The sequence below is a fragment of the Schistocerca serialis genome, chromosome 8 (assembly GCF_023864345.2).
Source record: "Schistocerca serialis cubense isolate TAMUIC-IGC-003099 chromosome 8, iqSchSeri2.2, whole genome shotgun sequence".
Classification (NCBI taxonomy): domain Eukaryota; kingdom Metazoa; phylum Arthropoda; class Insecta; order Orthoptera; family Acrididae; genus Schistocerca; species Schistocerca serialis.
In genome coordinates this window covers 455,292,419-455,319,885 of record NC_064645.1, presented here as the reverse complement: position 1 = coordinate 455,319,885, position 27,467 = coordinate 455,292,419, and the positions used below count along the sequence as shown (strand labels likewise).

Sequence of the window (27,467 nt, the reverse complement as noted above, 5' to 3'; positions counted from 1 at the left end):
GGTGCAGAGCTGTCTGTGGCCACTTACTGAGCTGTTCTGGCAGACGACCACGGCTGCTAAGGCTTACTACAACGAAGGCAGTTGGCCGTTTCCCTTCAGCACTCTACATGGGGTGCACAAATCGTGCTTGAGGGATCAGTCAGTCGAGTCATGGGCTGCTGGTGCAGCCAACACATACGGCGGCAACTTAGCCATGGCGTAAGTAAGAGTGCTACGTCTGGAAGGCTGGGCGATTGGACGCCGATACAGCAGATTGTGCCATTGGCATTGGCATTGACGCACACACATACTCTGTGTGGCGCCACTTTCTGGGAGCTGTGGGAGGCTGGCTGTGTACCTTCAATGCAATAAAGTCAATGACCCACTTTCCGATGTTTCTCTTCGGCGTGAGTCAACCCTATCTCCCAAACCGTACCTCTAAGTCATTCTGACATATTAGAACCCCTGAGCTTGGGGGTTGCAACAATTTGTTCTCAGATATTTGGCTTCTTTTGTGGATGAACCACGTAGCAAAGGTATCAAAGTCCTCACAGAATCGTCGTAAAGGATAACCAAAACAAAGCAATCAACAGCACAAAATACACTACTATGAGTGAACACAGTGGGAACAGGTTAACTTTCAGTGTCAACAGATGCTACCAGTTTCATACCACTAACGCTAAAATCAAAACTTTCTTCCTTAGAATGGTTTAAGTCGATTTCTCATTCTGATTTGCTTTGTTACACTGACAGTCTGTATGCATTCTGCCATCTGAAATGTATTGTGGAATGTTTTGACATTCTATTCTACGACATTCAGTCTGAGTCGACCTTAATGTGAGAACAGCATCGACATAGAAAGAAGGTAATATTGGATATCTTTCAACTTATATATGATACACTATCACTCTTATACATATCTAAAGCTTACCTGAGACATGTAAGTGGGCAAGAAAGTCACACTGCCTCCATCAGTTTCCATCCCAAAGTAACTGCACTTCTATAATGTTACTAACAAACGATCAGACTTTCGATTCACATCACAAATTCCAAAGCACAGATTCCGCTGCTTGCGAGTGAACTATCCAAATGGCAAGTACGAACTAAAGTTCGCGTCTTACCAGGTCCGGCGTGCGCCGCAGCCCCACGAAGAACTCGCCCGCCGCCTGGCAGGCAGCTCGCGCCACCTGTGAGCGCAGGTTGCGCACGTGGCGCGACAGTGCTGCCGCGACGGCAGGCGCCTGCAACAGCACCGAGTCCGGGTGGTGGCGCACCAGTCGCACCAGCACCGGCATGGCCGACAGCACCTGTTCCCTGCAACACAGGCGTGGGCCACACCTGACGAGTACTCCGTACCGGTAACAGTCAGTGGGATATACCGGGTGGGCTGAGGCCACTCGTATGTATATCTGACACATATATCCCTCCACCTCCAGGCACCCCATATCTTGTCTCAGGGCAACTTAGACAGCCTCCCTCTTCTTGACCCAGAATTTCTACCTGTCCTACCAATTTTAGCCAAGTTCCCATACACTTTCCTTAGCTCAGCCCTCCAATACCTTTCCTAGTCTCCTCTACCAATCTCACTTCTTCTTGTTCAAGCTTCCATTTACGAGGGGTGTTTGAAAAGTCCGTGCAAAGTCCAAGAGATGGCACCACCAGCGCGTACCGAGGTCAAGTTTAGTTAGTAACATCTGTGGAAAGAATGCACACCAAGTTTCAGCGATATTGGTCCATTTCTTTGTGTTTGGCATTCGTGTCAATCAAGAAAGTCGAGTGATTGTCAAAAAATGGACGAAAAAGAATTTCATGTGGCCATTAAACATTACTTTATGAAAGGCAAAACGCCTCAGAAGATTAAAGAGAAGCTTGATAAACATTATGGTGACTCTGCGCCTTCGATTAGAACAGTTCATAAGTGGTTTCAAAATTTTCAGAGTGGCCATATGGACACAAGTGATGCTGAACATTCTCTACGCCCTGTGGAGGTTACGACTCCACAAATCATTGATAAAGTCCATTATATGGTGATGGATGAAAGAAGAGTTAAGGTGCATGAGATTGTTAGTGCTGTGGGCATCTCGAATGAATGGGTACATAATATTTTGCATAAACATTTGGACATGAGAAAGCTACCCACAAGATGGGTTCCGCAATTGCTCAGGCTTGACCAAAAACGGAATCGTGCAAGTATGGTTTGCAGCTGTTCAGGAACAATCCACAGGACTTATAGCGTCGTTTCAACACTGTGGATGAAACATGGATACATTACTGACCAAGCAACAATCCAAGCAATGGATTACCAAGGGAGAATCTGCACCAAAAAAGGCGAAGACCATTCCTTCGGCCAGAGAGGTTATGGCGACTGTCTTTTGGGATTCAGAAGGGATAATCCTTATCGACTATCAGGAAATGAGTAAAACTATTACAAATGAATATTATTCATCGTTATTGGATTGTGTGAAAACCGAGCTGCAAGAAAAACGCCGGTGATTGGACCGCAAAAGAGTCCTTTTCCATCACGACAATGCACCAGTACACACCTCAGCAGTTGTGGTCGCAAAATTTATAGAAATAGGATTCCAACTCGTTTCACATCCCCCTTATTCTCCAGATTTGGCTCCCTCGGATTACTATTTGTTCCCCAATTTGTAGAAATGTCTGGTGGGACAAAGATTTTATTCAAATGAGGAGGTGATTGCAGCAGCTAATAGCTATTTTGCAGACTTGGACAATTCCTATTATTCGGAAGGGATCAACAAATTAGAACAGCGTTGGACGAAGTGCATAAGTCTAAAAGGATGCTATGTCGAAAAATAAAAAAAAGGTTTACCCCAAATACGTAAGTAGTTTTTATTTTTGCACAGACTTTCCAAACGCCCCTCGTATATATTCCACTTCCCAGCCCAAAATTATCCCCTAACCCCAGAAAAAGCGATAAATTTATGTGTATCGCCGTAATGGATAAGCTTAATCTTTATCTGTATCGCCCTGTTGCCCTTCATCCCCACAACTTTCCCGCCAACATAGCATTTACCACTGCAAACTGAACTTGAGAGACTTGCAAAATTTATCATCATCATCATCATAATCGCCATAATCATCATTGTTATCAACATCATCATCATGACTGAACTAGACACACTGTCACCACTTGTAAATAATCAACAGCAGTAATCTTTATTTTGTTTTTAATTCTAAAGAAAGGACGAATGTTCCGTATTCAGGGATATGACAGGAACAATTGCTTGAAGGAAAACGGTTTAGTAAAGAGGTTCTCTAAAATGCATAACTTAGAGCTATGAGCACTTGTTCATCTTCACATCTGTGAAACAAGTCTCTTGTACTGAAAACGTACTCATAGGACTTAAGGTGTGCAGTTTAAAGCCCATGTGTACTAGACAATTTTTTTTATGTTTTGGTGCTTACTACATGCTCCTAAAATATGGAAAGCAAAAATCTTGCTATAGAAGAGATTAGTTTCATAGTATCAAAGATGCAGAAGTGCTCATAGCTCTTAGGATATGCACTTCAGAGCCCATTCAGATGTTCATTCCTACCATACCCCCGAGTTTTGACTATTCCTCCTGGGACACCCTGCCTAGTGTTTCAAAGTCTTTGCATAAAAAATTTCTAGAGATTATAGATCACCTCATGAGGAAAAGACTTTAGTTAGAGACAAAATGTATATCGACACTCCCAGCGACGCCAGGCCACTTTTATTTGAATTCGCTAGTCCTGGAACGACGAGATTTCACCAAACTAGTGTGCTGTATCTCCATACTACCCACACCAGTAAATCGATATAGTGATTTTCAACAAGAAAAACAGAAGAGTGAGTATCTCTAAGAGTGTTAAGATATTTTAGGAACGTATTAGCCACTTCATCTTGTCTCCGTTCACGCAAAGTGATTGCACAATAGGCAACACACGTTGCACGCACACACCACGGGTTCCCTACGCCGTGCTGCCAGTCAACAATAAAGAGACACCCAGCGTCATAAAAAGTTGCTGCACACGACGTAACCTATCATCCCAACATGTCTGATGTAAAGACTTTGCAGTACCCTGTCTATAGCCAGTTCCACAAGAAAGTGTACGCCATAATTTTAAATGCAACGTCTGCAGTGACATCGCTGGTAGTGGTCTTGAATCTGCAATCACTGCGCTTTTGCGCAGTGTATACATAAAGTGTGAGAGTTGAATGTGTTGTTTTGATGGCTGCAGTTTAATATTTTGCGTTTATTTAAAGCCAATTTAAACTTTGAAAAGTGTGCAATATTTAGCAAAAATGTTTTCTGAGCTATTTGGTTTGAAAGAGGATAATGATCCGAAACATAGCAGCCAACTCCAAACAGGGTGGAAACAAGACACTGGAGTGTCGATGATGGATTGGCCTGCAATGTCTCTGGACGCAAATCCGATCGAAATATTTGATCGATCATTAAGAGGAACCTTAAAGGAAAGTCGATATATGTTTCGAAGCAGCTGCCATATAAAATCAGGACGATATCGAGATAGTTACTGAGAGAATATGCAGAAAATCTCGTGAAAAGCATCCCAAAAAGGTGCCAAGCTATAATCGATAATGGCAGCGATTGGATTAACTGTTAGGTAATTGTGCGATTAGTAATAAAATGTATTTTCGTGTAAATGTATATATTTAAGATATTGTCTTTTACTTCATACAGATAACTGCGTACACTCTTTTGTGGAGCTGATTGTATATGCAATTCGCCTGAAGAGCAACAATATGGTTGCTGCCAGTTGTGGGGGAATTAAATGATAAATAAATTAAAAGTAATTATATCATTAAACTCCCTCTAAACTAGCACTGTGAAGATAGGCAGACTCGGGAGAAAGAGGAGAATGGGAAGAAAAGTGAAGAAACACTGTAAACCATTCTCAAGTTTTCTTCACAAACTGAAATCGTCTAATCCAGTGGTAGGCAATCGTTAATATGCAGGCGACATGTGATCCACGAATATTGCGAGACCCGCAGAGCCATTATTATTTTGGTCGCGGTGCAATGGTTATTTCGCTTTTAGAGCACATTCACACTCAATTGTTCCTCATAACGCCATGTCAGACTGCTATGCAACGTAATTGTTGTAAAATGACTTTATTATCTGAGCGTTCTGTGGTTGTAAACGAAAAAAGAATTCCATGAAACAGTAAAAATTCTATTTAAATTTCACCTCATGCCTAGCCTCATACGTGCTGTCAGGATAGTCAATGAATTCACATGGGCCGAGTGCAGTGGAACACAGGAGAAAGGGGAAGGGGGGCACCTCGCAGCAGCAAATCCCCATCACACAGTCTACATCAGCTGTGTTGTCTGTTATTATGCCCCCTAAGACAAAAAAAAGTCGACACACCACAAAGGAATTTTCCGTATGGGATGTAAATCGGTAGATATGATGTACATGTACAGACTGTAGCGGCACCACTGTTTAGGATAGGGAAAGTTAGTTTTTTCCAATATTCTGAGCACAAGTTACAGCCAGGTGTGGGCAGGATTGCAGCGAGTTATGCATACCAACAGTTGTGAAGTTGAATAGAGGCCACAGGGCAAGAGGATACGTAGTGGTTTTGCATGTCGCAAATCACAGGCAGAAGGGGCCCACTGGCCAACCTAGCATGCTATGAGTATGTGACGCGAAGCGGTGCATAAGGAAAAACAGAGGCGCACAGCTGCATATAAATAGGTGCGGGTTTCTAACGGGATTCATTCAAGTATGGCAGGTCTCCTGGACGGCTGGGCTACACGCAGCAGTAGATGGGGCTCCAGCATTCCAGTCCACGGCGGGTCGCTGGTTCGACCCTCTGAGGACGACGCAGGGTCCATAGCCAGCCAGTGCCGAGCCACTCCACGGCTCACTACCATGGACAGTCGTCCTGGCTTCCAACACACGCCGGAGGCATTCCGAGGCGAGGGACACAGATTCAGACTCTGGATCGCAGGCGCTTGTTTTCGCTGCGATCTTAGCCAAGCTGGCGAGAAGCACACAGCTGGCCGCCTGCAGCTCCCACCGAGCAGCGCTGAGTCGGCAGAGTCGCCGACCACTGAGTCAACTGCTGGCATTCTGACGACAGCCGCAATCTGTTGCCGTACAAGACCGACTCACAGCTGTGCGTGCACGAGTCACTGAGGAAGCCATTCTGCGTGAAGCCATTTTGCAGACAGCGAAGTGGTGTCCTCAGCACTGCGGGACCCAGTGACACAGATTGAGAGGAATGGAGGCACTGTAGTTGGAAACAATAAATCACTTGGAAAACTCAGACGAGTCTTAATACGGTGCCTTCTACCTCTTCGCGCTATATTTGGTGCTGCTGCTACATTCGGTGGCAGAATTTGCCACTACAAGACAAACAAATGACTACAATTTCAGAAAAATCGGATTTTTATTCAAGAGAAAGAGCTTCACAAATTGAGTCAATAACGCGTTGGTCCACCTCTGGCCGTTATGCAAGCACTTTTTCGGCGTGAGATTGATTGACAGAGGTGTTGGATGTTCTCCAGAGGGATATCGTGGCAAATTATGTCCAACTGGTGCGTAAGATGTCAAACTCCTGGGCTGGTTCGACGGCCCTGCCCATAATGTTCCACACGTTCTCAGTTGGGAACAGATCTGGCAACTTTCTGGTCCAAGTAGAGTTTGGCAAGCATGAAGATAAGAAGTAGAAACTCTCGCCATATGCGGGAAGGCATTATCTTGATGAAATGTAAGCCCAGGATGGCTTGCCATGAAGGACAACAAAATGGGGTGAAGAATATCGTCGATGTACCACTGTACTGTAAAGCTGCTGTAGACGAAAAGCAAAGTGGCGTAGCTACGAAAAGAAATTGTACCCCAGACCATCACTCCTGGCTGTCAGGCGGTTTGGCGGGCGACAGTCAGGTTGGTACCTCACCGCTGTGTGGAGCGTCTCCAGACACGTATTTTCTGGTCATCAGGGCTCAGATTGAAGCGGGGCTCATCACCGAAAACAATTATACTCCAGTCAAAAAGATTGCAGGCCGCCACAGAAATGATGTATAGACAGTGTTTCACAGGATTTAATCTTCGAATGCCTTGAGGCAGTTCACGTTCAGACATGCCACACAGCACAAATAGTCACCTAAGAGGTCTAATTATACACTACTAACCATTAAAATTGCTACACCACGAAGATGACGTGCTACAGACGCGAAATTTAACCGACAGGAAGAAGATGCTGTGATATGCAAATGATTTGCTTTTCAGAGTATTCACACAAGGTTGGCGCAGGTGGCGACACTTACAACGTGCTGACATGAGGAAAATTTCCACCCGATTTCCCATACACAAACAGCAGTTGACCGGCGTTGCCTGGTGAAATGTTGTTGTGATGCCTCGTGTAAGGAGGAGAAATGCGTACCATCGCGTTTCCGACTTTGATGAAGGTCGGATTGTAACCTATCGCCATTGCGGTTTATCGTATCGCGACACTGCTGCTCGCGTTCGTCGAGATCCAGTGGCTGTTAGCAGAATATGGAATCGGTGGGTTCAGGAAGGTAATACGGAACGCCGTGCTGGATCCCAACGACTTTTGTATCACTAGCAGTCGAGATGACAGGCATCTTATCCGCATGGCTGTAACGCATCCTGCAGCCACGTCTCGATTCTTGAGTCAACAGATGTGGACGTTTGCAAGACAACCATCTGCACGAACAGTTCGACGACGTTTGCAGCAGCATGGACTATCAGCTCGGTGACCATGGCTGCGGTTACTCTTGACGCTGCATCACGGACAGGAGCGCCTGCCATGGTGTACTCAGTGACGAACCTGGGTGCACGAATGGCAAAACGTCATTTTTTCGGATGAATCCAGGTTCTGTTTACAGCAACATGATGGTCGCATCCGTGTTTGGCGACATCGCGGTGAACGCACGTTGGAAGTGTGTATTCGTCATCGCCATACTGGCGTATCATCCGGCGTGATGGTATGGGGTGCCATTGGTTACCCGTCTCGGTCACGTCTTGTTCGCATTGACGGCACTTTGAACAGTGGATGTTACATTTCAGATGTGTTACAACCCGTGGCTCTACCCTTCATTCGATCCCTGCGAAACCCTACATTTCAGCAGGATAATGCACGACCGCATGTTGCAGGTCCTCTACGAGCCTTTCTGGATACGGAAAATGTTCGACTGCTGCCCTGGCCAGCACATTCTCCAGATCTGTCAGCAATTGAAAACGTCTGGTGAATGGTGGCCGAGCAACTGGCTCGTCACAAGACAACTGTCACTACCCTTGATGAACTGTGGTATCGTGTTGAAGCTGCAGGGGCAGCTGTACCTGTACACGCTATCCAAGCTCTGTTTGACTCAATGCCCAGGCGTATCAAGGCTGTTATTACGGCCAGAAGTGGTTGTTCTGGGTACTGATTTCTCAGGATCTATGCACCCAAATTGCGTGAAAATGTAATTACATGTCAGTTCTTGTATAGCCGGCCGCAGTGGCCGAGCTGTTAAAGGCGCTACAGTCTGGAACCGCACGACCGCTACGGTCGCAGGTTCGACTCCTGCCTCGGGCATGGATGTGTGTGATGTCCTTAGGTTAGTTAGGTTTAAGTAGTTCTAAGTTCTAGGGGACTTATGACCACAGCGGTTGAGTCCCATAGTGCTCAGAGCCATTTGAACCATTTGAAGTTCTTGTATAATAGATTTGTCCAATGAATACCCGTTTATCATCTGCATTTCTTCTTGGTGTAGGAATTTTAATGACCAATAGTGTAAGACATCCAAATACATGGCAATCCAGAGTGATCATCTGACTATCTTGCAGCATAACCGACATTTGTCTGAAAGTATACAACACAATCCAGCGAACTTTATCAGAGACTTTGAGCCGTCATTAGTTATCCCGATTGACTGCGTCTCGCCCAATAGTGTGGAATCACTATCATATGAGTTGGACCGTTACTAAAGGGATACGTTTTCTATTCGCAGGTAAATTCTTAGTCAGTCTTCAGAAACATTCTGTATTCGCCGTGCGTTAAAATGTTAGTTTGTACCTCCATGGCGGTGGGGGATGGGGACTGGTATGAGTTAGCGTCACGTTTGGTGGGCGTATGGGACATCGAACCACAGGGAAACAGATGAAATACTACACACACATACTGTCAGATGTGCAGACGTTATTCTCGTATAAGTTAATGCCCGTCTGCCTCGGACTATTTTGCTGAAAGAATATCTTGCAGGTTAAAGGATGGATTCCAAGGTCGTTCAGCGGCGTCTCTGGATCTTAAAACTGCAGTAGCTGTGTGAGAAAGCAAACTGCAGATAGTTATACAACGCTTCTCAGGAAGGTGTGCGACCACTTTTGGAGATACTGAACTCCCCGTCTCTGCAGATAATGAACTGTCTGATGCTCCCATCTATGATCCATCTGCGACGCTGTTGTGGGGAACGTAATCGTTTTTGATGTTTATCACCTCGCATTGTGTCTAGATCGTTATAAAGTCAACATCGTCCGTTGAATGTTAGAAGTCTGAAGTATTGAGCTAAACCAACGCGTTGTGTTTGTGTCTGATGTGATAGAAGAAGAAACAGGAGTCGATTTAGAAGAGATAGGGGATCCAGTATTAGAATCGGAATATAAAAGAGCTTTGGAGGACTTACGGTCCAATAAGGCAGAAAGGATAGATAACATTCCATCAGAATTTCTAAAATCATTGGGGGAAGTGACAACAAAACGACTATTCACGTTGGTGTGTAGAATATATGAGTCTGGCGATATACCATCTGACTTTCGGAAAAGCATCATCCACACTATTCCGAAGACGGCAAGAGCTGACAAGTGCGAGAATTATCGCACAATCAGCTTAACAACTCATGCATCGAAGCTGCTTACAAGAATAATATACAGAAGAATGGAAAAGAAAATTGAGAATGCGCTAGGTGACGATCAGTTTGGCTTTAGGAAAAGTAAAGGGACGAGAGTGGCAATTCTGACGTTACGGCTAATAATGGAAGCAAGGCTAAAGAAAAATCAAGACACTTTCATAGGATTTGTCGACCTGGAAAAAGCGTTCGACAATATAAAATGGTGCAAGCTGTTCGAGATTCTGAAAAAAGTAGGGGTAAGCTATAGGGAGAGACGGGTCATATACAATACGTACAACAACCAAGAGGGAATAATAAGAGTGGACGATCAAGAACGAAGTGCTCGTATTAAGAAGGGTGTAAGACAAGGCTGTAGCCTTTCGCCCCTACTCTTCAATCTGTACATCGAGGAAGCAAAGATGGGAATAAAAGAAAGGTTCAGGAGTGGAATTAAAATACAAGGTGAAAGGATATCAATGATACGATTCGCTGATGACATTACTATCCTGAGTGAAAGTAAAGAAGAATTAAATTATCTGCTGAACGGAATGAACAGTCTAATGAGTACACAGTTTGGTTTGAGAGTAAATCGGAGAAAGACGAAGGTAATGAGAAGTAGTAGAAATGAGAACAGTGAGAAACTTAACATCAGGATTGATGGTCACGAAGTCAATGAAGTTAAGGAATTCTGCTACCTAGGCAGTAAAATAACCAATGACGGACGGAGCAAGGAGGACATCAAAAGCAGACTCGCTATGGCAAAAAAGGCATTTCTGGCCAAGAGAAGTCGTGGCGGGCCGTATCAAACCGGTCAGTAGACTGATGACCAAGAAAAAAAAAAAAAAAAGAAAAGGCCCCGGTACCTGTAGCAGCATTGTACTCACCACTCGTGGCTGTCGAGGTTCTGCAAGCAGTTGGAGAGAGATTCCCTCGGCGTGTCGACAGGCGGCAACGCCGGCGGGAAGAGCTGCAGCTGTTGGGACTGGGCCTGCAGCTGCAGCTGCGACGAAGAGCGGCCGGCGCCCTTTACCACGCTGCAACCGAACACAAAAAATGGTTAAAATGGCTCTGAGCACTATGGGACTTAACATCTGAGGTCATCAGTCCCCTAGAACTTAAGAACTATTTAAACCTAACTAACCTAAGGACATCCATGGCCGAGGCAAAATTCGAACCTGCGACCAAAGCAGTCGCGCGGTTCCGGACTGAAGCGCCTAGAACCGCCCGGCCACCGCGGCCGGCACCGAACACAAACACGCTGTTTCTGTAAGTCCCAAAAGAAACAAACCTGTCGCATATTCTTTCCGACCGATACTGCAGTCCTCAACAAGTAGCTCAACCGTCTTTTGGTAATCTGAAACGTTCAATAAACTCCTACTTGTCGCCTCAAGACCGTGACACAATCTCTCAAAATGAAAGAGTATCTCTTTAGCATTTACGCGGGAAGGTCGTGTGAAATTAAGGACTGCGGACTTCATGATTACGGAATCCCTTTGTGGAATACGTTTGCTGCTATTATTATAAGAAGAAGATAGTTAATGGGAATTCAGAAAATGTATGGAAGAGGAAGGCATGAGCAGCATTCTTGTGGATGTGGAGGGCTTTTCCCATTTGGGATTCAGAATTGGAGTGAAGTTTCTGCTTGGCTGCTTTGTACACAAACGTATCCCACAAAGGTATTCCGTAATCATGAAGTCCGCAGTTCTTAATTTCACACGACCTTCCCGCGTTTAATCCCTCACCATAGCGTTTGCCCCCCCCCCCCCTTCTTCCTTTCTCACGCTGTGTCTCCCACGTCCCAGGCAAACCCAAACTCCGTGCAGTCAAATTCAAATGGTTCAAATGGCTCTGAGCACTACGGGACTTAACATCTGAGGTCATCAGTCCCCTAGAACTTAGAACTACTTAAACCTAACCAACCTAAGGACATCACACACATCCATGCCCGAGGCAGGATTCTAACCAACGACCGTAGCGGTCGCGTGGTCCTAGACTGAAGCGCCTAGAACCGCTCGGTCACAACGGCCGGCTCCGTGCGACCGCCAGCTCTCAGTGCTGAGTTCAGAAGTGTAAACTGCGTTTACAGCCAACCAGAAACTTCACTCCAGTCCTGAATCCCAAATGGGAAAAGCCCTCCACATCCACAAGAATGCTGCTCATACCTTCCTCTTCCATACATTTTCTGGATCCCCTTTAAATATCTTCCTCTTGTAATAATAGCAGCAAGTATAACAATAATTACTTTGTGAGTTTCAACGTTCTGGTGCAATCTACCATTTATAATTCTCCTTGGATACTTGCATGTCCGTACATGTCCTTCTCAGACCCCTGTAAGGTTACATGGGAACGGGACTTACAGCTGAACAGGAATACGAACCTCACTGCGTTCATGTCGAAACTTCTCATCACTGATACCTGAAGGCTACGTTAAAGACACACTGAAACATTTCGTGTTCCGACTGGGGATCGATTCCGCCATTTTTCCGCTTCCAGGCACGAACTTTGCCACTGACTCCCAGGCCTGACAACTGTCTCATTACTCATGACGACTTCAAGGAAACCTCATAGCACTTTTCCGATCCCAAGTTCAAGCATAGCGTCCAAAATGTCTTACCTACAATGTCAGCCTAACCCACGGTTTCAAATATCCGCTAAACTCTCCCTGTTGCAAATCCAATCACATCCTTAAAGAATGTCCTACCTTACGTTTCCCATAGTTATGTATCATACGACGCAGTATTTCTGACGATAAAGCTATGGAGTAGAAAACCTCTCCCGCATTGTACAAACGGTGCTTTCACGCGAGTAATCACCACTAACCGTACAATTAGGGTTGGTTTTAGACCAGCGCTCTGAGTAGCAAGCAAGTGACTGCTGACCAGGTTAATTGTCGTAGCACTCACACACACACACACACACACACACACACACACACACACACACACACGCAACATCTTGTCATGTCAACTACTTGTCCTCTGAAGCTGAGTTACATTTACGTTTAGGGCGCGCTACATAGATGCTACTAGCGCCTGGGGTTATCTATTACTGTCTTCTAATTGTATACTCAGTCCGCCCCAATAGCTGAGTGGTCAGCGCGACGACGGATTGCCGTCCTACGGGCCCGGGTTCGGTTCCCGGCTGGGTCGGGGATTTTCTCCGCTCAGGGACTGGGTGTTGTGTTGTCTTCATCATCATTTCATCCCCATCCGACGCGCAGGTCGCCCAATGTAGCGTCGAATGTAATAAGACCTGCACCAAGGCGGCCGGATCTGCCCCATCAGGGGTCTCCCGGCCAATGACGCCAAACGCTCATTTCCATTTCATTGTATAGTCAAGTTGCGTACATCGGCTGATTTTATGTTAACTGTGTGCCACAATGGGGTTATTAGCGCCAGGGAGTACTTGAGCTGAAATAATAAGAACGTGTGCCTCGGAAATATCAGCATGACTCTTAGTTCGATGACCAGTATTGCCAAGGACCTTTACTTAGAATTTCAGGGAGGTCTGGAATGGAATCCACTGAACTTAACCAGAAGAAGTAACCTAAAGAGAACTTGCGGCTCTGGTCTTGTAAGACTGGCATTAAATATCGGGAAATCTGTGTCCCTCTCACGTACTAGTTCACCACTGCCATAAAAAAATAAAGTCTAATTTTGAAGACAAGCGTATCCTGTGGGAAGTAAGTAAGTAAGTGAACAGCAGGACCGAAGATAAAAGGATGAACGAGATGTCTGATCTGATAAATATAGTGACTGTTGATCTCTAACGTTATTAGAGAGTGCGAGACAGATGTCTTCTTAGTTACTTAGTTAGTTAGTCAGTTAAATGTCCCATAGATCATTAATTATTTTATCGAAATTATGTGGAACGACTAAGTTTACAGGATATATATACATGATTAGATTAATGAACACATTTTTTTTAGTCCTACTCAGGCAACCATTTAGTTTTTTTATGAACTTATATTTTTTGCAGGCTATCTGTTTTTTAAACAGAAATTTGTCCATGAACAGTTGTCCAGGAGAAATGATTTTGCATACATATATCAATTACATACATGTGCACTGATGAGCCACAACATTATGACCATCTGCTTAATAGCTTGTATGTCCGTCTTTGGAACGAAGTGCATCACTAATTCTGCGTACTAGGGATCCGACAATTTGTTAGAAGGTTTGTGGAGGGCATGTAACACGCGTAAATAACAGACCTCTGGTTCGCGTACGCTGTGATGGCGCTCGATAGCGACCCAGAAGGATGTCTCCCATAGCGTAATACTGCTCCCACCAACCTGTGTCCGTGGCGCGCTGCACGTTTCGAGCCTCCATTTACCTCGATGACGGCGTTTGTGGAGACGACCATCGACCTGGTGTACCAAATTATGATTCACCCGAAGAGCGGACGCGTTTCCATTGATCAACGGTCGAATCGCGATGGTCCCGTGCCCAATGTGATCGTAACTGACGATTCGTTGGGTCAACGTGTGAACATGTGGTGGTGACCGGCTGCGGAGCTCCACGTTAAACAACGTACGATGAGCGGTGTGCTACGAAACACTTGTGCGTGCACCAGCATTGTACTCGTTCGGGAGAGATGCCACAGGTCACCCTCTGTCTACTTTACAGAGAATGCAAGCCATCGCACCCCACGTTCTGTGAAGAATCGTGGATGTCCAGCCATTTAGCGCTTAGTGGTAGTCCTTCTACCTCTTTCCGCAGATGCTCACGACATTAGCAAGTGAACATCCAACCAGCTTCGTCGTTTCCGAAATACTCGTTCACAGGCCCCGTGTAATAATAATCTGCCCTTTGTCAAAGTCGCTTATCTCAGTCGATTTCCCCATCTGCAGCCCATATCTTCGCTAGGGTAATCGCCGTCCGTGTCTGCTAGGCTTACCGCTTTGATACCGCGTCACATGCCCAGGCGGCTTACAAACTTCGCGGTGGGCAATGTCCATAATCCAGAATGAAATTTTCACTCTGTAGCGGAGTGTGCGCTGATATGAAACCTCCTGGCAAATTAAAACTGTGTGCCGGACCGAGATTCGAGCTCGGGACCTTTGCCTTTCGCGGGCAAGTGCTCTATCGACTTTTTTTTAAATATATAAGACGATGACCTTTATAGAACAAAATATTCCTGGGAAACGTCAATAAGTGGACTTTTTTTTTACATAATGGTGTTACAATAACAAACACAAACTGCTTCTATCTCTTTTTTTATAAGACGATGACCTTGTAAAATAAAATATTTCTGGGAAACGTAAATAAGTGGACTTTTTCGTTATAGTGAAAAAAATATCCTGCTTCTGTCAGTACAAAACAATAACGGACCACGTTCCTCTTCTTGGACACGTACCTTGCTAATCCCGTTATACGAGGGCTATCCACAAAGTACATTACGTTTTGGAATTAAAAATAAATAAAGTATTGGAATTTTTTTTTATTATATACAGATGAAAGCCAGACTTAAATAATACTTTTCTGCATAGTTGCCATTTAAATTAAGGCACTTATCGTAGCGATGGACGAGCTTGGAAATTCCTTCGTCGTAAAATTCGGCCGCATGCGCCTTCAACCACGTGCTTACCTCTTCTTGAAGCTGTGCGTCGTCATCAAAACGCTGCATAGCCAACCACTTCTTCATTGCTGGGAATAAGTGGAAGTCGCTCGGTGCCAGGTCGGGACTGTACGGCAGATGAGGAAACAACTCCCACTTAAAAGATTCGAGAACTTCACGAGTGGCATTTGCCGTGTGGGCCCGGGCGTTGTCATGAATCAGCAAGATCTTTGAGCCCAACTTTCCCCTGCGCTTGTTTTGTATTGCTCTTCTGAGGTAGTGCGGAGTTTGGCAATACCTTTGAGAGTTTGTTGTAGTGCCTCTTTCCAGGAAATCCACAAAAATCACACCTTTTCTGTCCCAAAAGACAGTCGCCACGTGGTTGAAGGCGCAGGCGGCCGAATTTTAGGACGAAAGAATTTCCAAGCTCGTCCATCGCTACGATAAGTGTCTTAATTTAAATGACAACTATGTAGAAAAGTAGTATTTAAGTGTGGCTTTCATCTGTATATAATAAAAAAAATTCCAATACTTTATTTATTTTTAATTCCAAAACGTAATGTACTTTGTGGATAGCCCTCGTACCTCGCCTTAGTGCCGAGTACATCTTCACCTGTGGTGGTGGATCCTTTCCACTGTCCTGGTTCTTTCTTGTGCTGATATTTATAGGCAATAATTACATTCTCCTACCCGGGATACCCCAACTGGGTAGGGGATCAAGCAAGGCACTCCCTAAAAATTAGCGTAATATGTTCGATATCTCGGATGTCTCATAAGCTGTGAGTGATGTTCTTGTAGTAAGGCCCAAGAGTCGAGTATATTCTTACTGCCGTCTCGGAAAAGATAAAGCACAGTCAAACCTCGAATCCAAGTCACAGGGCTTGTCTTTGTTCTGGGATAATAGGTCATATCTGGGAGAAGTAGTTTCCGTGGTTCTATTGCTTGCGACACCACCCGAAGGAGGAAGGCAATCATTTTTTGGACCAAACACCATACGTCCGCCGAAGGCCCGATATCAGGCGATGTTCATCTGTGTCTATTATAACATTGCACTGCGGACACAATGGCTCGCCCGCCATATTAATTGTATGCAACCTGGAACGAGTCACGTACTTCCCATTTACCACCTGGTACCACAGTGCGCGCTTTCCCGTATCAAGGTGCTGAGCTACCCAAGTACGACTCACGATCTGCCCTCACACCTTCAATTCTGCCACCATCTCGTGTCCTACCTTCCAAACTTCACAGACGCTCTCCTGCGAACCTTGCAGGAAATTTCATATCGACGCGCACTCCGCTGCAGAGTGAAACTTTCATTCTGGAAACATCCCCCAGGCTGAGGTTAAGCCATGTCTCCGCTATATCCTTTCTTTCAGGAGTGCTAGGTCTGTAAGGTTCGCAGGAGAGGGTCTGTGAAGTTTGGAAGGTAGGAGACGAGGTACTGGCAGAACTGAAGCTATGAGGAGAGGTCGCGATTCGTGCTTGGGTAGCACAGTCGGTAGAGCACATGCCCGCGAAAGGCAAAGGTCTCGAGTTCGAGTCTTGGTTCGGCATACAGTTTTAATTTGCCAGGAAGTTTCAGCGTTCATAATGGTTTTGCTGAACAGGGCAAGTGTTAGTTGTAACTTTGGAGATGTCAGTTTCGAAAAAACCGACTTTTTTTTTTTTTTTAGCAAAACATGGCAACCGTGGCGCCACGTTACAATGTGTTGATGCAAATTTGATCCTCGAAACATACAAATAACTGAGTAACTAACTAGTACAATGACTCTCACGGTCTGGCCTCGTGTTGTAAGGAACGTCAGCCTTTGTGACGTGGGTCTGTGGCAGTGCGATATATACACTACTGGCCATTAAAATTGCTACACCGAGAGGAAATGCAGATGATAAACGGGTATTCATTGGACAAATATATTATACTAGAACTGACATGTGATTACATTTTCACGCAATTTGGGTGCATAGATCCTGAGAAATCAGTGCCCAGAACAACCAACTCTGGACGTAATAACGGCCTTGATACGCCTGGGCATTGAGTCAAACGGAGCTTGGATGGCGTGTACAGGTATAGCTGCCCATGCAGCTTCAGCACGATACCGCAGTTCGTCAAGACTAGTGACTGGCGTATTGTGACGAGCCAGTTGCTCGGCCACCATTGACCGAACGTTTCCAATTGGGGGAGAGATCTGGGGAATGTGCTGGCCATTTTCTGTATCCAGAAAGGCCCGTACAGGACCTGCAACATGTGGTCGTGCATTATCCTGCTGAAATGTAGGGTTTCGCAGGGATCGAATGAAGGGTAGAGGTACGGGGCCTAACACATCTGAAATGTAACGTCCACTGTTCAAAGTACCGTCAGTGCGATCAAGAGGTGACCGAGACGTGTAACCAATGGCAACCCATACCATCACGCCGGATGATACGCCAGTATGGCGATGACGAATACACACTTCCAATGTGCGTTCACCGCGATGTCACCAAACACGGATGCGACCATCATGATGCTGTGAACAGAACCTGGATTCATCCGAAAAAATTACGTTCTGTCATTCGTGCACCCAGGTTCGTCGTCAACTACACCATCGCAGGTGCTCCTGTCTGTGATGCGGCGTCAAGGGTAACCGCAGCCACGGTCTCCGAGCTCATAGTCCATGCTGCTGCAAATGTCGTCGAACTGTTCGTGCAGATGGTTGTTGTCTTGCAAAAGTCCCCATCTGTTGACTCAGGCATCCAGACGTGGCTCCACGATCCGTTACAGCCATGTGAATAAAATGCCTGTCATCTCGACTGCTAGTGATACGAGGCCGTTGGGATCCAGCACGGCGTTCCGTATTACGCTCCTGAACCCACCGTTTCCATTTTCTGCTAACAGTCATTGGATCTCGACCAACACGAGCAGCAGTCTCGAGATACGAAAAAGCGCAATCACGGTAGGTTACAATCCGACCTTTATCAAAGTCGGAAACGTGATGGTACGCATTTTTCGTCCTTACACGAGACATCACAACAACGGTTCACCAGGCAACGCCAGTCAACTGCTGTTTGTGTATGAGAAATCGTTTGGAAACTCTCCTTATGTCAGCACCTTGTAGGTGTCGCCACCGGCGCCAACCGTGTGTGAATGCTCTGAAAAGCTAACCATTTCCGTATCGCAGCGTCTTCTTCCTGTCGGTTAAATTTCGCGCCTGTAGCACATCTTCGTGGTGCAGCAATTTTAATGGCCAGTGGTGTATATGGACTACATGTTTGAGAAGTTATTCATCTGACCTGGAGCGTGACGTCAGCGTCCCCCTGCCCTGAGCAGCGGCAGGCTTGACGAGCAGCGCCCCAGCCCGCCTGCTCGCCGGCTGCGGCCTCCTGCTGCCGCCCGGGGCTGCCGGAGGACCCTCCACGTCGAGGCGGAGGTCGATGACCGGCGGCCGGGTGACGGAGGGAGCGTGGGGCGGCAGCACGGGCCCGGCGGCGGGGGCGGGAGTGGGTGCCGGGGCCGGGGGCGGCGCGGGCTCCGCCGCGGACTCCGCCTTCGGCTCCTCTGGGGGCGGAGAGGGCGGCTGCCGGTGCTCCTCCTGCCGGGCGGGCTCGTCTTGGGGCGGGGAGGGCGCGCGCCTCTGCTGCGGCACCGCCTGCGGGGGCGTGGGCGTCGGAGTCGGCGTGGGCGTGGCCGCTGTTGTAGCTGCAGGCGTGGGCGTGGCCGCGGGGGCTGGAGTGGGCGTGGCCGACGGTGTCGGGGCCGGCGGGGGCGTCGCCGCCACCCCCGCCGTCGGCTCCAGTTGCGGCTGCGGCGAGGCGGTCTGCTGCTGCGAGAGGCGTAAAGTGTACATTCTGAGAATGGAAGTCGTTATGGGTCTGCGTAATGTTAGCCAAAGCTGCTGCCTTATACAGAACAACAGGCTATCTTTACAACACATTATAAATGTAGCTTATGTCTGTCCAAATGTTTGTAGAGTATCGTGTAAAAATTTGAAGTAAATCGATCAAGAACTTTTCGAGATTTTTGGTAACGACACTTCCCCTTTGTACATCACATATGTATTTACGTATTACAATAACAGAAACTGTGTAGAGGTTGTCTGTCAAAATGATCGTTAGAGAATTGCGTAAAACTTTGAAGCAAGGTGGTCAAGAACTTTTCGAGTTTTTTGCTAACAACGTTTCGGCTTTATCTGTATATTTATATATTAAAAATATGTAGCCTATGTCCATCCGAATGTTCGTTAGTTTATCATTTTAAAATTTGAAATAAATCAATCAAAAACTTTTCGAGATTTTTGCTAAGAATGTTGCTCTCTCTCTCTCTCTCTCTCTCTCTCTCTCTCTCTCTCTCTCCCTCTCTCTCTCTCTCTCTCTCTCTCTCTCTCTCTATATATATATATATATATATATATATATATATATATATATAATCTGTATGCTATGTCCGCCCGAACTTTTATTAGAGTAACGTGTAAAAACCTGAAGTAAATGGCCTAGAAGTTTTAGATGTTTTTGGTAAAAATCTTCAATGTAACTGCTTTTATATAGTAGTACAGTTTTTAAATGTATATTTATGTACCATTTACATTAAAAATGTGTAGCATATGTTCGTCCAAAGGTTTATTGAAGTATTACGAAAAATCAGAAGGAAATCAGTCAAGAACTTTTCAAACTTTTCTCTGAAAACTTTGTCCCTTTATGTAGTATATATAGCATGTATATTTAAAGTATATGTAGCCCACGTCCGTCCGAAAGTTTATTAGAGTATCGTGTAACAATCTGAAGTAAATCGATCAAGTACTTTCCTAGGTTTTTGATAGCAACGTTAAACTACGACTTGTGTTTGTACAGTAGCACAGAATGTAATAGCTCTAGAGGGCCTATTTCAATATTTTTTCTTTATTATTTTGCCTCATTCCTTATGTTTAGCAATAAATATCAATACATTCATATATTACAAGAACATAAATATTTCAATGCATCTGCATATATCTTTGCTACAAGAGAGCCTGTTTTCGACTATCGAAACGGAACACTCGAGGGCGATGGCGAGAGCAACACTCATTATTGACGTGGGGCATGGCTGGAGTGTTGGTTGTCATCCTTACAGACACGGATAAAACAAGGAAACCAAGATGTGCACCATACCTTACGCAGAAAGACAGTGATTAATAATGACATGGGTAAACTGTGGACTGAACGCCCTGTTTTATGCGTGCTTGAACTGAGACAGTTTTCGCGTGTGCAATGGACGCAAATCGGTAGGCCGCTGGAGAAACAATGCGTGAGCACGATATCAGTTTTCCACGTTTGGAGAATACTGCTTTGATCTGAACAACCCTTGAACTGTGTCGTACAAATCAGTGAAGTGAAACTGTTTTGCTGTTGTCTTGGAGGACGATACTGTGTGGACGAATATTCTCCGTACTTCAAATTGTGCACACTCTGAAACTGCAATACCGCGACATCAAGCTCACAACGACAGCTATGACAGTAGGGGAGTCCCATGACTACCTGAAACCGACCTGGAGGCCTTATTTTCAATGCAGAATTGCCGATTGCAAGTTCCAGCATGTCGCACCGTCGCTACCACACTATCTCGGAATCCTGGAACGAGGTGAGGTGCAGCTATTGCTCAAACTTTCTATAAAGACTTCGAAATCAGGGGCTTCCAGTTGAAAAAGTCCTTTAGTATCTCCCTTCTGCTAAAAATACAGTTTTCTTCCAGTCATAATTATACATTTTCTCAATCTGCGACACCATTGTTACTGCAACAGTAACCAATGTAGTGTTCGCTCCTATTCCTCACTAAAAATTTTCTGCTACTTAGTAAAATTCATTCAATGTACCTGCATGTTACGCAGATCCTAATTTCTCAAGTAAGAAATAAATAACTGTCGAATGAACAGATTTGCAACTCGCCATTGTACGGCGTGCGCGTGACCCTATCGTAAGTAAGGTTTGTTCTGATAGGCTGCGAACTGAATATCGCGCGTCATTCGATTTTGACAGTTGGTGTTCACACGTTTAGGGCTGGTTTGGGAGTAACTGAGCGCATTAATGGGGGCATGTACTCTTATTATTCAACAAAATTAGTACTACAGACTGTACTTGCTGTCATCATCATCATCATCAGTGTTCTGCCAAAAAGCAGGTTTTCACATGGAAGTTCTCCAGGCTGTCCGGTCTTCTCCCATCCTCTTCAGGTCTGCATAATTTCCTCTTCCCTTTACGTCGTCTGTCATCTTGTATCTCCTTCTTCCTCTCAGTCTTCTCCCACAAACCAATCCTTCCAAAGCATCTGCTAGCAAGCACTCCCTTCTCAATGAATGTCCCAACCAGTTCTTTTTCCTTTCTCTTACAACCTTCAGCAGACATCTTCTCTCACCAACTCTTTCCAATACTCTTTCATTACTCACTCTTTCCATCCAGCTTATTCTCCCACTCCACATCCACATCTCAAATGCTTCTAACCTTTTTTCATCCTCTCGTCTCAGCGTCCATGTTTCTGCCCCATATAGTGCCACACTCCAGACAAAACATTTGCCCAGCCTTTTCCTTTGTCCTTCATCAAATTTGCCACATAAGAGTCTCCTCTTTCTGTTGAATGCCTCCTTCGCTAAGGCAATTCGAATTTTCACCTCCTGGTGACATCTCAGATCTTCAGTTATTGTGCTTCCAAGATATTTAAATGCACTTGCTTGGCTAATGGTAGATTGTCCTATTTTAATATTGGACAGTCTGCGTCTTGTACTGATGACCAAACTCTTTGTTTTTGCTGTGTTTATTTGCATCCCATATTCCACACAAGCTTCATTCAGATCTTTCAGCATGTTATTCACTGTCCTCTCACTTTCTGCCACTATGTACTTGTTGTAACGACACTTAATATCAGAAAACTATGTTTATTTAATTTTCTTGGTCCTGAGTTTTTCATGTTTGAGTAAAGGTACAAGTCAAGTACATGCGTACAATTTTGATGCTTTGGTGAGACTTCAACGCGTGGAATTAGTCACTTAAGTTGGTAATATAAAGAGCTTAGGTCATCACATAATTAAACGATCATTTACATTATTGATATCTGTGTCGACTATTTCCGTTGTGTTATATACCCGAACATGTTTCCAGGGTTTTATGTTGTCTTCAACGCTTCGCTTTGCTCCGTTTCTTGCCTGGAAATGACAGCAGTACTGTCCAATAATACACTTAATCGTGGACATTACTTGCACGCAGTCAGCTTCTGCATTACACTGACGGAGATGAAAGTGTGAACGAACGCTACCAACCTGATACTCCAGAACTTCCATGCCTGTGGGATATATTGACTAAAACATCATCTTTAAGTGACCCTACTTTCAGTATAGAGAAAATTAAGGTGACCAGATGCAATTGCTTAAAAAGGAGGAAAAACAGCTTCAAAAAGGAGGACAAAGGAAGAAAAAAGAGGCCATATCAAAGGGTCAACTGCAGATGAGGATACCACCCGTCAGCTTTCGACAAGTCACGTGTCTGCCTGGAATTACTCGTAAAACTAGTAGTTAATTATTACTGATGGTCAGGTGGTGGTTAACTGACAATATAAAAAATTAAAAACATTGATTGTGGTGACAATGTGGCGTCAATGGTTTTGTTATGTCATGAACACGGAATTGTTTACAAAGCGAAAAACGTAAGACCATTCACGTCCCTTCATTCGACGCTCCGCTACCAATTCAAGCAGCAGCTGACGACATGTAAACTGCACTTTATTTCTTACCTTTATTTGCCACTGAGACGTACGTTCCAGCTCCACATATCTTACATTCCGCTTCAAATTCATTTCTCCCTTTCTTAAAGCCGGATATTTGCAGGAAAGGATATCACAAAATGTACACTTTCGTTTAGGCATAGCCAAATATTTTACGTAACTCACTCGGTTAAAAAATACACTCACAAATCACACTTGCACTACAGGAAGCCAAGCCAATACAAAGCGAAGATACGAAACGAAAATTTTAAACAATCGATATTTGCCTTCGCTTATAGGTAGATCAACGGTAACATCGACGATCCTGGTGCCACCTACCAGCACCGCCTTCGTGCATGTTTATCACGAAGGCTGTGCCAATAGTCAAAGAATTTAAGGAAAGAGCCAATAGAACAGGACGAATTGTAAATTTAACTGTATTACGCTCAACTTTGCGAAAAAGCCGGACATTGTAAAAATCCGCCTGGATCCCGGACAAAGAGCTAAAAAGGAGGACATGTCCGGATTAATTCGGACGTCTGGTCACCCTAGAGAAAAGTCACTCCTACAGATGCAAAATGGTGTGAGTACACGATGACTTTTTATAACGTCTAACGTTATTGGAAATTTTCAGATGCGTATTGCAAAAGCGTGCCTGAAGGACGTGCGACGTGCACAGCATCTTTCGGACTGTGAGAAACGTGGAGTCACTGGCATAAGGGTCATGGCAGCGTCATATCGACAGACCGCGCGGACAGTTGGCTGCAGTGCGATGACTTCAGAATCAGTAATGACGAGATGCACTCTGGACAACAGAGTAGCAAGGAGGGTAGGCGCTGTCCCTTCCAGATGGACTACAACACATTTAGACTCGAAGCCTTTCCGTTGAAGAAAACACGTACCAGGTCCCTCCCAGCCTTTTAAAGAGACGGTACTTCTCAGCCTTGTGTAAATTGAATACATCCTCATGTAATTTTATTCTCTTGTGGGATTTTTCACCAGAAATGGGGTATCGAAAGCAAAAGGATCGTACTATCCTCTGTTAATTCCACTTTCAAAGTGAATAAGTTTTCCCTCTTTCATACAAGGATCTCATCAGAAGATCCGATAACTGCGGGTCGCGTACTGTAGTCGTTGGTACAAACGATATGCACACATTAAATTGGCTCAGATTAGAGTGGAGGTGGCGTAGGCAGAAGCATGCACTCTATACTGTAACACATATAATGGTGACTTAAGCTGCATAAGCACTGGACGCATTGCAGCCATTCCCTACCACCTTAACGAGTGATAATTTATCTTGAAATCACATAATTTCCAGCTAGGGCGTTTACTACATTACAGTTTATTAACACTGCTGCTAATTATCTGCTATGTAATCAGCAACAAAACTTGTGCCACCTCAGTCGATGAGACAGTCTTGTCAAATTTGTCATCATGTGCATGTAATCAAAAACAGAATATTAATGAGGAAAGTGATACGTGTCAGGAATAATTCAGAGCTGCTTCACTTAACATTTTGTATCACTGCTGCTCCAAGAGGTGCCGAACAAAAATGGAAAGCAAAAACTGTTGACGCTTTCATTAATCATAACAGATTGTTGAAAAGATCGGGATTGTGTCATTCATTATTTAAATAATGAAACACTGCACCGTTTTCGTATTTTTTCATTCTTAGCACTACGCGTTTCGAGAATTTCTCAGTCATGACCAAATATTAACGTGTTTTCTGTACTGATCTCTCTCTCTTGCACTGCAGTCCTCTTTTTGAAGTAGTGACGTACTGTGCCTCCTCCATTATGAAGAAAATCACACACACTGTGAAATTGCACAAACAGTATGAGTGACGATGCAGTATAGTGCAAGAGAGGCACAAGAACACACATACAAATGTCACACAAAATACTTACGTAAATATTTGCACTTGCCTATGAGAATAAACTCTCTCAAGGCGTAATGCTAAACACGAAAAAAGTGCGTACCAGCTGCGCCGTTTCGTTATTTAAGTTAGAAACGTTTGAGCCACGCGAAGAGAGCAAACAGCCACAGGTGGCCAAACAACGAAACACGCGAGGTTTGCGTTCGAGTAACGCAAAGGTTTCATGATGATCACAACGATGGCGACGCTGCGCATCTGCCGTAGACACGCGTTGAGAACGATTGCAATCGGTTGTGATACCGTTACTCGAACGAAGCTGGTGAAGCATCTGGGGATACTCGTAGATTCTTTAAGACTAAACAATGATTCACAGAAATGACGCATAGCAAAACCAATCACATCAAAGTAATCACGGCACTGAGGTGCATGTTTTGAGACAACGTAATGCACCCAGGAACACTGTCGAAAGTGATCGTTTGTGGGGAAGCTTACTGTTGCGTGGGCATACTGGCCTCCAAATCTTTGAAAACGGTTCACTCCACATCAATAATATTATGACAGGGTAATTCTTCCATATTTGCGTCTTTTCAGAGGTGCTTCCGGCCAAAAGTTAATTTTTGTGGATGACAACACGCGACCGCATCGAATTGTGTACGTGGAGAAGCTCTTGGAACGACAGGACATTCAGCGAATGGATTGGCCACCAGTTCCCCCCGACTCAGATGCCGTCGCACAGGCGTGCGGTGCACTGAACAGATATATTGCAGCACGTCCGCGCGCACCAGCGATCATCCGGCAGCTGTCAATCGCCTGGTGGAGGAATGGACGACCCTGTTACAAGAACTCCTTACGAACCTTGATGTCAGCATCGGAGAATCGCAGAGCACGGACTACTGTCCGCGGGAATCACACGGTCTATTAAGAACCATGTTCCGCCATTTGTAAAGTCCAGGAGTCATCATAAATCGCGATGACTTCTACATCTACATCCATACTCCGCAAGCCACCTGACGGCGTGTGGCGGAGGGTACCTTGAGTACCTCTATCGGTTCTCCCTTCTATCACAATCTCGTTCGTGGAAAGAAAGATTGGCGGTATGCCTCTGTGTGGGCTCTAATCTCTCTGATTTTATCCTCGTGGTGTCTTCGCGAGATATACGTAGGAGGGAGCAATATACTGCTTGACTCTTCGGTGAAGGTATGTTCTCGAAACTTTAACAAAAGCCCGTACCGAGCTACTCAGCGTCTCTCTTGCAGTCTCCACTGGAGTTTATCTATCATCTCCGTAACGCTTTCGCGATTACTAAATGACCCTGTACCGAAGCGTGCTGCTCTCCGTTGGATCTTCTCTATCTCTTCTATCAACCGAATTTGGTACGGATCCCACACCGGTGAGCAGTATCAAGCAGTGGGCGAACAAGTGTACTGTAACCTACTTCCTTTGTTTTCGGACTGCATTTCCTTAGGATTCTCTCAATGAATCTCAGTCTGGCATCTGCTTTACCGACGATTAATTTTGTATGGTCATTCCATTTTAAATCGCTCCTAATGCGTACTCCCAGATAATTCATGGAATTAACTGCTTCCAGTTGCTGACCTGCTATATTGTAGCTAAATGATAAAGGATCTTTCTTTCTGTGTATTCGCAGCACATTACATTTGTCTACACTGAGATTCAATTGTCATTCCCTGCACCATGCGTCAATTCGTTGCAGATCCTCCTGCATTTCAGTACAATTTTCCATTGTTACAACCTCTCGATATACTACAGCATCATCCGCAAAAAGCCTCAGTGAACTTCGGATGTTATCCACAAGGTCATTTATATATATTGTGAATAGCAACGGTCTTACGACACTCCCCCATCATCCGCAAAAAGCCTCAGTGAACTTCCGATGTTATCCACAAGGTCATTTACATATATTGTGAATAGCAACGGTCTTACGACACTCCCCTGCGGCACACCTGAAATCACTCTTACTTCGGAAGACTTCTCTCCGTTGAGAATAACATGCTGCGTTCTGTTACTCTCTTCAAGCCAATCACACAATTGGTCTGGTAATCCATATGCTCTTACTTTGCTCATTAAACGACTGTGGGGAACTGTATCAAACGCCTTTCGGAAGTCAAGGAACACGGAATCTACCTGGGAACCCGTGTCTATGGCCCTCTGAGTCTCGTGGACGAATAGCGCGAGCTGGGTTTCACACGATCGTCTTTTTCGAAACCCATGCTGATTCCTACAGAGTAGGTTTCTAGTCTCCAGAAAAGTCATTACACTCGAATATAATACGTGTTCCAAAATTCTACAACTGATCGACGTTAGAGATATAGGTCTATAGTTCTGCACATCCGTTCGACGTCCCGTCTTGAAAACGGGGATGACCTGTGCCCTTTTCTAATATTTTGGACGCTACGCTCTTCTAGAGACCCACGGTACACCGCTGCAAGAAGGGGGACAAGTTCCTTCGCGTACTCTGTATAAAATCGAACTGATATCCC

The 27,467-nt window shown here is 45.1% G+C and overlaps 1 protein-coding gene across 1 annotated transcript in view; it reads right to left on the bottom strand.

Moving 5' to 3' along the window:
- LOC126416418 (TOG array regulator of axonemal microtubules protein 1) overlaps nucleotides 1-18,821 on the bottom strand; it is a 63,243-nt gene extending 44,422 nt beyond the window's left edge. The window contains exons 1-3 of the mRNA XM_050084138.1: nucleotides 18,656-18,821; nucleotides 10,714-10,863; nucleotides 1,101-1,293 (exon numbers count right to left, since the gene is read on the bottom strand). Of these exons, the coding sequence (XP_049940095.1) occupies nucleotides 1,101-1,274 (174 nt within the window). The 5' untranslated portion in view covers nucleotides 1,275-1,293; nucleotides 10,714-10,863; nucleotides 18,656-18,821. The remainder of the gene's footprint in view (nucleotides 1-1,100; nucleotides 1,294-10,713; nucleotides 10,864-18,655) is intronic.
- Nucleotides 18,822-27,467: the final 8,646 nt, after the last annotated feature.